At 41.8% G+C, this 12,315-nt stretch overlaps 1 protein-coding gene and 1 pseudogene across 1 annotated transcript; one reads left to right on the top strand and one right to left on the bottom strand.

The window, feature by feature from the left end:
• The first annotated feature begins 298 nt into the window (after window positions 1-298).
• Window positions 299-5,340, top strand: LOC148922809 (uncharacterized). Its single transcript, XM_089062119.1, has 6 exons — window positions 299-324; window positions 384-3,243; window positions 3,472-3,495; window positions 4,083-4,605; window positions 4,741-4,840; window positions 5,250-5,340. The coding sequence occupies exons 1-6, from the start codon at window positions 299-301 to the stop codon at window positions 5,338-5,340; spliced, it is 3,624 nt and encodes a 1,207-aa protein (XP_088918245.1).
• Window positions 5,341-6,533: 1,193 nt separating this feature from the next.
• LOC148922808 (uncharacterized) lies at window positions 6,534-11,638 on the bottom strand (annotated as a pseudogene).
• Between the last annotated feature and the right edge of the window lie 677 nt (window positions 11,639-12,315).

The raw sequence follows: 12,315 nt of genomic DNA, 5'->3' as shown, positions 1-12,315 counted from the left end.
AACAGATTTAATGAACTGCTTGTGCGTCTTCCACCACCGGCTGCACCTGCCGCACCTCCGCAACAACAACTACAACAATTACCTCCAGGTCACAAAACAGCCCTCCGCCGAGCGAGCCGTGTACTTCTTCGGCCTGGCCAAACTGTTGGTGTGGCTACTGATACTTATGTGGCTCCTGCTGCTGATGCGGAGGATGATGAATATGCGGGCGATTATGAGGATGAGGTTGATCAAAATCAGAACTACGTGCAGCTACCACCACCACCACCAGCAGGTCGACCTTAGGTATATATTCGCAATGGTTGGCCCGCACCACCACCTCAGGTACGAGATGATGTCCATATTCCTAAACTGAAATTGAATATTCCACCATTTGAGGGTAGATATGTTCCTGATATATATCTTACTTGGGAGTTAGAAACTGAACAACGATTTACATGTTTACAATATCCTGAGGAGAGACGGGTTGCTGCTGCTGTTTGTGCTTTCACTAGTTTTGCATGTGTATGGTGGTCTGAACATTGTAGATTATATCCTATTCCAACTACTTGGGCTGCTTTGAAAACTGCTATATGTACGCGTTGGGTTCCACCATATTATCAACGTGAATTGCTTCAAAAATTGCAGCGTTTAAGACAAGGAAAAAATTCTGGAGAAGAATATTATCAGGAATTACAAACTGGCATGATTAGATGTGGTATTGTTGAGGAGAATGAAGCTATGCCTGCACGTTTTCTGGGTGGATTAAATAGAGAGATTCAGACCATTCTAGACTATAAGGAGTATACTAATATCACTCGTTTATTCCATCTTGCTTGTAAAGCTGAACGTGAAGTGCAGGATCGACAAGCATTGGGGCGAACTAACTTTTCTGCAGGCCGACCTTCATCATGGACACCGCGTGCATCTTCTACTTCAACTGCACCAGCACCTCCATCAGGTGCCACCTCCAGCCGTGATACAAGAAAACATGCACAACCACCATTATCTGCCAAGAGCGCACCTGCGGGGCCTGCACAACGTTCTTCTTCTTCCATAGCATCAACAGGGCACAAAAGTGATATTATTTGTCGTCGTTGTAAGGGAGGAGGTCATTATGCGAGAGAATGCAAATCTCAGCGTGTGATGATTGCTACCGAGGATGGTGGGTATGAGTCCGCTAGTGACTATGATGAGGAGACTTTGGCTCTTATTACACGTGAAGAACATGGTGGAGATGATTCTGATCATGAGACGCAATACATGGCTTCTAAAGACGCTGACAGGTATGAATGTTTAGTTGCTCAACGTGTTTTGAGTGTGCAGGTCACACAAGCTGAGCAAAATCAGAGGCACAATTTGTTCCATACCAAGGGAGTTGTGAAGGAACGTTCTGTGCGCGTCATCATAGACAGAGGGAGCTGCAACAACTTGGCTAGCATGGAGATGGTGGAGAAGCTTTCTCTCACCACAAGACCACATCCACATCCTTACTACATCCAATGGTTCAACAACAGCGGCAAGGTTAAGGTAACATGTACTGTTCGTGTGCATTTTAGTATCTCTACATATGCTGATTATGTTGATTGCGATGTGGTACCTATGCAAGCATGTTCCTTATTACTTGGTAGACCATGGCAATTTGATAAAAATTCTGTACACCATGGTAGAAACAATCAGTATACTCTTGTTCATCAGGATAAAAATATTACTTTGCTTCCTATGACTCCTGATTCCATTTTGAAAGATGATATTAATAGAGCTAATAAAGCAAAACAAGAGAAGAATAAGAGTGAAAATCAGATTGTGGCAAAAGAATTTGAGCAACAAATGAAGCCTACTAATAAACCATCTAGTGTTGCTTCTGAAATTAAATTGAAAAGTGCATGTTTATTTGCCACCAAATCTGATATTGATGAGCTAGATTTCAGCAAATCTGTTTGCTATGCTTTTGTGTGCAAAGAGGCATTATTTTCATTCGAGGACGTGCCTTCCTCTTTGCCTCCTGCTGTCACTAACATTTTGCAGGAGTTCGCTGACGTCTTTCCACAAGACGTGCCACCGGGATTACCGCCTATTCGAGGGATTGAGCATCAGATTGACTTAATTCCCGGTGCTTCACTGCCAAACCGTGCGCCATACCGTACCAATCCAGAGGAGACGAAGAAGATTATGCGTCAAGTACAAGAGCTTCTCGACAAAGGTTATATACGCGAATCCCTTAGTGCTTGTGCTGTTCCTATTATTCTAGTGCCAAAAAAGGATGGTACATCACGTATGTGTGTTGATTGTAGAGGCATTAATAATATTACTATTCGTTATCATCATCCTATTCCTAGGCTAGATGATATGCATGATGAATTGAGTGGCTCTACAATATTCTCCAAAGTTGATTTGCGTAGTGGATACCATCAAATTCGTATGAAATTGGGAGATGAATGGAAAACAGCATTTAAAACTAAGTTTGGATTATATGAGTGGTTAGTCATGCCTTTTGGGTTAACTAATGCACCTAGTACTTTCATGAGATTAATGAACGAAGTTTTACGTGCTTTCATTGGACGATTTGTGGTAGTTTACTTTGATGACATATTGATTTATGGCAGATCTTTGGAAGAACATTTGGAACATTTACGTGCTGTTTTCATTGCTCTACGTGATGCACGTTTGTTTGGTAACCTTGGGAAGTGCACCTTTTGCACCGACCGAGTATCTTTTCTTGGCTATGTTGTTACTCCACAGGGAATTGAAGTTGATAAAGCCAAGATTGACGCTATTGAGAGTTGGCCGCAGCCCAAAACGGTCACACAAGTGAGGAGTTTTCTTGGCCTCGCTGGATTCTATAGGCGTTTTGTGAGAGATTTCAGCACCATTGCTGCACCTCTCAATGAGCTTACAAAGAAAGATGCTCCTTTACTCCAACTTCCTGATTTTAATAAGACTTTTGAGCTTGAATGTGATGCTAGTGGAATTGGATTAGGAGGTGTGTTATTACAAGATGGCAAACCTGTTGTATATGTTTCTGAAAAATTGAGTGGGCCTAGTCTGAATTATTCTACTTATGATAAAGAATTATATGCTCTTGTTCGGACTTTAGAAACATGGCAACATTATTTATGGCCCAAAGAATTTGTTATACATTCTAATCATGAATCTTTGAAACATATTAAAAGTCAAGCTAAACTGAATCGTAGACATGCTAAATGGGTTGAATTCATTGAGACTTTCCCTTATGTCATTAAACACAAGAAGGGAAAAGAAAATGTTATTGCTGATGCATTGTCTCGTCGCTATACTATGCTTTCAGACTTCAAAATATTTGGTTTGGAGACCATCAAAGATCAATATGTGCATGATGCTGATTTTAAAGATGTAATGCAGAATTGTAAACAAGGAAGAATGTGGAACAAGTTCGTCGGTAACGATGGATTTGTGTTTCGTGCTAACAAGCTATGCATTCCAGCTAGCTCTGTTCGTCTTTTGTTGTTGAAGGAGGCGCATGGAGGAGGATTAATGGGACACTTTGGCGTGAAGAAGACGAAGGACGTACTTGCTACACATTTCTTTTGGCCAAAGATGAGACGGGATGTTGAGCGTTTTATTGCTCGCTGCACTACATGTCAAAAAGCTAAGTCACGACTCAATCCTCATGGTTTATATATGCCTTTGCCTGTACCTAGTGTTCCTTGGGAGGATATATCTATGGACTTCGTTTTAGGTTTACCTCGAACAAAGAAGGGGAGGGATAGCATATTTGTTGTCGTGGATAGATTCTCGAAAATGGCACACTTTATACCATGTCATAAAAGCGATGATGTTGTTAATGTTGCTGATTTGTTCTTTCGTGAAATTATTCGCTTGCATGGTGTGCCAAATACCATTGTTTCAGATCATGATACTAAATTTCTTAGCCACTTTTGCAGATGTTTATGGGTAAGTTGGGGACTAAACTGCTTTTTAGTACTACTTGTCACCCCCAAACTGATGGACAAACTGAAGTAGTCAATAGAACATTGTCTACTATGCTTAGGGCTGTTTTGAAGAATAATAAGAAAATGTGGGAGGATTGCTTGCCTCATATTGAATTTTCCTATAATCGTTCATTGCATTCTACTACTAAGATGTGCCCTTTTGAAGTTGTGTATGGTTTCCTACCTCGTGCACCTATTGATTTTTTGCCTCTTCCATCTTCGGAGAAGGTTAATTTTGATGCTAAACAACGTGCTGAATTGGTTTTAAAAATGCATGAGTTAACTAAGGAAAACATTGAGCGTATGAATGCTAAATACAAACTTGCTGGAGATAAGGGTAGAAAACATGTTGTGTTTGCACCTGGAGATCTTGTTTGGTTACATTTGCGTAAAGATAGATTTCCTGATTTGCGCAAATCAAAGCTAATGCCACGTGCTGATGGTCCCTTTAAGGTGTTAGAGAAAATAAATGATAATGCATACAAACTTGAGCTGCCTGCAGATTTTGGGGTTAGTCCCACTTTTAACATTGCAGATTTGAAGCCTTATTTGGGTGAGGAAGATGAACTTCCGTCGAGGACGACTTCATTTCAGGAAGGGGAGGATGATGAGGACATCAATACCATTGTTACACCCACAGCCCCTGCTGCTATACGTACTGGACCAATTACTAGAGCTCGCGCACGCCAACTAAATTACCAGGTACTTTCGTTTCTTGGTAAGGATTCTAATGTTCATGAGAATATGATGCTGCCTAAATTGGATACATTTGTTTTGCTTACAAATGAAGGGCCTAGCTTGGAGAAGGATGAACATTGGAGCAAGAGAAAGCATGGAGATGATGGCATGCGCAAGGAGAACAAGAACGGAGTTACGAGTGATGATTTCAGGTCTTTGAAGCCACCATAACGAGTGCATGAAGCCTTGGACGAAATATACAAGATGCCACTTCATAAATTTCGTCCAGAGGCTATTATAGGTGCTGCGTCACCTTTTTATTGGGCCAGGCCCACGTAATTTCGAAATACATAAGTATAGGCTTTTTTTAGAGTCCGTATGTGTGGGGAAACAAGAGATAGGGTTGATTTCGGACCCCTCCACCAAGGGCCACGAAATTCCCCCTCTCTTCCTCCATATATACAGCCGTTAGGGCACCGTTTAGACTTTGGGTTTTGTTTAGATTAAAGTTCGCCATAGCTGCAACTTCGCGTACTTCGTTTGTGTTCAACGACAAGACAAAGGCGTCACCGAACCCCACCTTGATCAATAAAGTTTTCATCTTATATTCGCAATATCCAGATTGCAATCTCAGTTTCTTGCTTGTTCTTCGTTTGCTCGCAGGAAACAGACCCTCGTGCTCAGGCTGATCATGCTCCGGCGTGGTCAATAACCTCTCGGAGTTGGTTTAGCGATTGCTAAGGCGTGACGTCCTCGCACGTTCGTAGTCGGATCGTCAAAGTCGACTTCCACCAAAGCGAAATCCATCATCTCATCGAAAGACGGGACACCGTTGCCCCTATGACCTTTTGTTCTTGGCTTTCACGCGCATGAGTTACAGCATGCCATCCGGCGAAAACAAGGAGAATAAGGCATATAGCCGCTGGATTTTCTTCAATTTACATCCAAATGAGATTGCCCGGATCATAGAAGATCTGCAGAAAGGTACGTTTGTCCTACCAGGGGGGCTAATGTCTATAAGCAACATAATCTCTCAAATTCCCTTCAAACGGAAGTGCCAATGGGTTCAGAAACTTGTCTGAAGCGACGAATGATGTTCTATGACATTCAGGGCCAAAAAGTCCTACTTAAGGCTGAATTTGAGGGTACTCCGGGCCTCCTGGCTCAAGCGGGGAGTATTTTTTGGATTCGCGCGCTCACCGCGAGCAGTTTGAGTACTTATGTGTCCGACACGGACTCCGAATGACAAAATTATGATCGCTTTAGTGAACATCTGTCCTTTCTATGGCAATTGATACAGGCGGAGGTGTCCCGTCTTTCGATGAGATGATGAATTTCGCTTTGGTGGAAGTCGACTTTGACGATCCGACTACGAACGTGCGAGGACGTCGCGCCTTAGCAATCGCTAAACCAACTCCGAGAGGTTATTGACCACGCCGGAGCACGATCAACCTGACCACGAGGGTCTGTTTCCTGCGAGCAAACGAAGAACAAGCAAGAAACTGAGATTGCAATCTGGATATTGCGAATATAAGATGAAAGCTTTATTGATCAAGGTGCGGTTCTGTGACGCCTTTGTCTGGTCGTTGAACACAAACGAAGTACGCGAAGTTGCAGCTATGGCGAACTTTAATCTAAACAGAACCCAAAGTCTAAACGGTGCCCTAAGGCCTGTATATATGGAGGAAGAGGGGGGGAATTTCGTGGCCCTTGGTGGAGGGGTCCGAAATCAACCCTATCTCTTGTTTCCCCACACATACAGACTCTAAAAATAGCCTATACTTATGTATTTCGGAATTACAAGGGCCTGGCCCAATAATAAGGTGACGCAGCACCTAGAATAGCCTCGGGACGAAATTTATGAAGTGGCATCTTGTATATTTCGTCCAAGGCTTCATGCACCCATTATGGTGGCTTCAAAGTCCTGAAATCATCACTTGTAACTCCGTTCTTGTTCCCCTTGCGCATGGCATCATCTCCATGCTTGTTCTTGCTCCAATGTTCATCCTTCTCCAAGCTAGGTCCTTCATTTGTACGCAAAACAAATGTATCCAATTTAGGCAGCATCATATTCTCATGAACATTAGAATCATTACCAAGAAACGAAAGTACCTGATAATTTAATTGGCGTGCGCGCGCTCTAGTAATTGGTCCCGTATATGTAGCAGTAGGGGCTGTGGGTGTAACAATGGTATTGATGTCCTCATCATCCTCCCCTTCTTGAAATGAAGTTGTCCTCGACGAAAGCTCATCTTCCTCACCCAAATAAGGTTTCAAATCTGCAATGTTAAAAGTGGGACTAACCCCAAAATCTGCAGGCAGCTCAAGTTTATATGCATTATCATTTATTTTCTCTAACACCTTAAAGGGACCATCAGCACGTGGCATTAGCTTTGATTTGCGCAAATCAGGAAATCTATCCTTACGCAAATGTAACCAAACAAGATCTCCAGGTGCAAACACAACATGTTTTCTACCCTTATCTCCAGCAAGTTTATAATTAGCATTCATACGCTCAATGTTTTCCTTAGTTAACTCATGCATTTTTAAAATCAATTCAGCACGTTGTTTAGCATCAAAATTAACCTTCTCCGAAGATGGAAGAGGCAACAAATCAATAGGTGCACGAGGTAGGAGACCATACACAACTTCAAAAGGGCACATCTTAGTAGTAGAATGCAATGAACGATTATAAGCAAATTCAATATGAGGCAAGCATTCCTCCCACATTTTCTTATTATTCTTCAAAACAGCCCTAAGCATAGTAGACAACGTTCTATTGACTACTTCAGTTTGTCCATCAGTTTGGGGGTGACAAGTAGTACTAAAAAGCAGTTTAGTCCCCAACTTAGCCCATAAACATCTCCAAAAGTGGCTAAGAAATTTAGTATCACGATTTTAAACAATAGTATTTGGCACACCATGCAAGCGAATAATTTCACGAAAGAACAAATCAGCAACATTAACAGCATCATCGCTTTTATGACATGGTATAAAGTGTGCCATTTTTGAGAATCTATCCAGGACAACAAATATGCTATCCCTCCCCTTCTATGTTTGAGGTAAACCTAAAACAAAGTCCATAGATATATCCTCCCAAGGAACACTAGGTACAGGCAAAGGCATATATAAACCATGAGGATTGAGTCGTGACTTAGCTTCTTGACATGTAGTGCATCGAGCAATAAAACGCTCAACATCCCGTCTCATCTTTGGCCAAAAGAAATGTGTAGCAAGTACGTCCTCCATCTTTTTCACTCCAAAGTGTCCCATTAATCCTCCTCCATGCGCCTCCTGCAACAACAAAAGACGAACAGAGCTAGCTGGAATGCATAGCTTGTTAGCACGAAACACAAATCCATCATTAACGACAAACTTGTTCCACATTCTTCCTTCTTTACAATTTTGCATTACATCTTTAAAATCAGCATCATGCACATATTGATCTTTGATGGTCTCCAAACCAAATATTTTGAAGTCAAGTTGTGAAAGCATATTATAGCGACGAGACAATGCATCAGCAATAACATTTTCTTTTCCCTTCTTATGTTTAATGACATAAGGGAAAGTCTCAATGAATTCAACCCATTTAGCATGTCTACGATTCAGTTTAGCTTGACTTCTAATATGTTTCAAAGATTCATGATCAGAATGTATAACAAATTCTTTGGGCCATAAATAATGTTGCCATGTTTCTAAAGTCCGAACAAGAGCATATAATTCTTTATCATAAGTAGAATAATTCAGACTAGGCCCACTCAATTTTTCAGAAAAGTATGCAACAGGTTTGCCATCTTGTAATAACACACCTCCTAATCCAATTCCACTAGCATCACATTCAAGCTCAAAAGTCTTATTAAAATCAGGAACTTGGAGTAAAGGAGCATGTATCAACTTATCTTTCAATACCGTGAAGGCTTCTTCCTGTGCGGTACCCCAAAGAAAAGACACATCTTTCTTTGTAAGCTCATTGAGAGGTGCAGCAATGGTGCTGAAATCTCTCACAAAACGCCTATAGAATCCAGCGAGGCCAAGAAAACTCCTCACTTGTGTGACCATTTTGGGCTGCGGCCAACTCTCAGTAGCTTCAATTTTGGCTTTATCAACTTCAATTCCCTGTGGAGTAAGAACATAGCCAAGAAAAGATACTCGGTTGGTGCAAAAGGTGCACTTCCCAAGGCTACCAAACAAACATGCATCACGTAGAGTAATGAAAACAGCACGTAAATGTTCCAAATGTTCTTCCAAAGATCTGCTATAAATCAATATGTCATCAAAGTAAACTACCACAAATCGTCCAATGAAAGCACGTAAAACTTCGTTCATTAATCTCCTGAAAGTACTAGGTGCATTAGTTAACCCAAAAGGCATGACTAACCACTCATATAATCCAAACTTAGTTTTCAATGCTGTTTTCCATTCATCTCCCAATTTCATACGAATTTGATGGTATCCACTACGCAAATCAACTTTGGAGAATATTGTAGAGCCACTCAATTCATCAAGCATATCATCTAGCCTAGGAATAGGATGATGATAACGAATAGTAATATTATTAATGCCTCTACAATCAACACACATACGTGATGTACCATCCTTTTTCGGCACTAGAATAATAGGAACAGCACAAGCACTAAGGGATTCGCGTATATAACCTTTGTCGAGAAGCTCTTGTACTTGACGCATAATCTCCTTCGTCTCCTCTGGATTGGTACGGTATGGTGCACGGTTTGGCAGTGAAGCACCGGGAATTAAGTCAATCTGATGCTCAATCCCTCGAATAGGCAGTAATCCCGGTGGCACGTCTTGTGGAAAGACGTCAGCGAACTCCTGCAAAATGTTAGTGACAGCAGGAGGCAAAGAGGAAGGCACGTCCTCGAATGAAAATAATGCCTCTTTGCACACAAAAGCATAGCAATCAGATTTGCTGAAATCTAGCTCATCAATATCAGATTTGGTGGAAAATAAACATGCACTTTTCAATTTAATTTCAGAAGCAACACTAGATGGTTTATTATTAGGCTTCATTTGTTGCTCAAATTCTTTTGCCACAATCTGATTTTCACTCTTATTCTTCTCCTGTTTTGCTTTATTAGCTCTATTAATATCATCTTTCAAAATGGAATCAGGAGTCGTAGGAAGCAAAGTAATATTTTTATCCTTATGAACAAGAGTATAGTGATTGTTTCTACCATGGTGTACAGAATTTTTATCAAATTGCCATGGTCTACCAAGTAATAAGGAACATAATCACAATCAACATAATCAGCATATGTAGAGATACTAAAATGCACACGAACAGTACGTGTTACCTTAACCTTGCCGCTGTTGTTGAACCATTGGATGTAGTAAGGATGTGGATGTGGTCTTGTGGTGAGAGAAAGCTTCTCCACCATCTCCATGCTAGCCAAGTTGTTGCAGCTCCCTCCGTCTATGATGACGCGCACAGAACGTTCCTTCACAACTCCCTTGGTATGGAACAAATTGTGCCTCTGATTTTGCTCAGCTTGTGTGACCTGCAATCTCAAAACACGTTGAGCAACTAAACATTCATACATGTCAGCGTCTTCAGGAGCCATGTATTGCGTCTCATGATCAGAATCATCTCCACCATGTTCTTCACGTGTAATAAGAGCCAAAGTCTCCTCATCATAGTCACTAGCGGACTCATATCCACCATCGGCGGTAGCAATCATCACACGCGGAGATTTGCATTCTCTCGCATAATGACCTCCTCCCTTACAACGACAACAAATAATATCACTTGTGTGCCCTGTTGATGCTATGGAAGAAGAAGAACGCTGTGCAGGCCCCGCAGCTGCGCTCTTGGCAGATAATGGTGGTTGTGCTTGTTTTCTTGTATCACGGCTGGAGGTGGCACCTGATGGAGGTGCAGGTGCAGTTGAAGTAGAAGATGCACATGGTGTCCATGATGAAGGTCGGCCTGCAGAAAAGTTAGTTCGCCCCAATGCTTGTCGATCCTGCACTTCACGTTCAGCTTTACAAGCAAGATGGAATAAACGAGTGATATTAGTATACTCCTTATAGTCTAGAATGGTCTGAATCTCTCTATTTAATCCACCCAGAAAACGTGCAAGCATAGCTTCATTCTCCTCAACAATACCACATCTAATCATGCCAGTTTGTAATTCCTGATAATATTCTTCTACAGAATTTTTTCCTTGTCTTAAACGCTGCAATTTTTGAAGCAATTCACGTTGATAATATGGTGGAACCCAACGCGTACGCATAGCAGTTTTCAAAGCAACCCAAGAAGTTGGAATAGGATATAATCTACAATGTTCAGACCACCATACACATGCAAAACTAGTGAAAGCACAAACAGCAGCAGCAACTCGTCTCTCCTCAGGATATTGTAAACATGTAAATCGTTGTTCAGTTTCTAACTCCCAAGTAAGATATATATCAGGAACATATGTACCCTCAAATGGTGGAATATTCAATTTCAGTTTAGGAATATGGACATCATCTTGTACCTGAGGTGGTGGTGCAGGCCTACCATTACGAATATATACCTGAGGTCGACCTGCTGGTGGTGGTGCAGGTGGCTGCACGTAGTGCTGATTTTGATCAACCTCATCCTCATAATCGCCCGCATACTCATCATCCTCCTGGGTACCAGCAGCAACAGTAGAAGGAGCCAAGGAAGCATCAACAATAGGAACAGCAGCACCAGAAGTTTGGCCATCCACAATAGGAACACGCTTCGCTCGTCCATACTGATTCGGAAAGAGGCGTTGTTGTTGTTGTTGCAGAGGTGCAATAGGTGCAGCCGGCGGTGGTGGTGGAAAGCGCGCGAGCAATTCATTATACTTGCTATCAAGCTTCGTTTCGTACGTTTTCTCAATGCCATCTACCTTCTCCATGGCCTCGTCAAATCTGTTTAGCACATCTTGCACCTGTCCACTCATCATTTGCTGAAATTTATCATGTAGTTGTTTGTTCGTCAGGTTCTCCCAATCAGTCTCATCGGCTTGTGATCCTACCATGGTTAGCAGCAAATAGAAACACACAAGAATACGATCCTACAGACTACTAAGAAGTGGTGGTGGTGTATCACAAACCCGTCAAGCAAATCTCAAATTCTTACCAGTTCTTACCCAGCAGCAAGTGGTGATCGGCAACTGTTGTAGTCAAAACTCTCAAAGCTTGGATAGAGCGATTACCAGGGAGAGTCAAACGCACGACGTAGATGTATGTGGAGCTGGGAAGGCTTATAATATGGTAGCAAAAAAGGATCAGCAATAATCAATTCAGAGATGCAAAGTTGAATAAACGCTCAACGACGGTACTGTGCTGGTCCTAGGCTAGACTGTACTAGAGACGCGAGCCTAGAACACTAACAAAATCACGGCGCTGCACGTAAACAAGGGAAAAGCACACTCTGGCTTTTTTTCGCTCTTTTTTTTGCGCTGCTTTTTTTTTGCGCTGCTTTTTTTGCGAAAAATCACTATAATGGCGAGTGTCTCAAAACTCTTCCCAGGTCAAACCCTATCTCTTGTTTCCCCACACATACGGACTCTAAAAAATAGCCTATACTTATGTATTTTGAAATTACAAGGACCTGACCCAATAATAAGGTGACGCAGCACCTAGAATAGCCTTGGGACAAAATTTATGAAGTGGCATCTTGTATATTTCGTCCAAGGCTTCATGCACCCATTAT

The sequence above is a fragment of the Salvia hispanica genome, unplaced genomic scaffold, assembly GCF_029641045.1.
Source record: "Salvia hispanica isolate PSC_SH4W2 unplaced genomic scaffold, Shi_PSC_v1 Unplaced_Contig_0012, whole genome shotgun sequence".
In the NCBI taxonomy this organism is placed as follows: Eukaryota; Viridiplantae; Streptophyta; class Magnoliopsida; order Lamiales; family Lamiaceae; genus Salvia; species Salvia hispanica.
The sequence above is the reverse complement of the archived record's forward strand: the minus strand, read 5'-3'. Positions and strand labels throughout refer to the sequence as shown.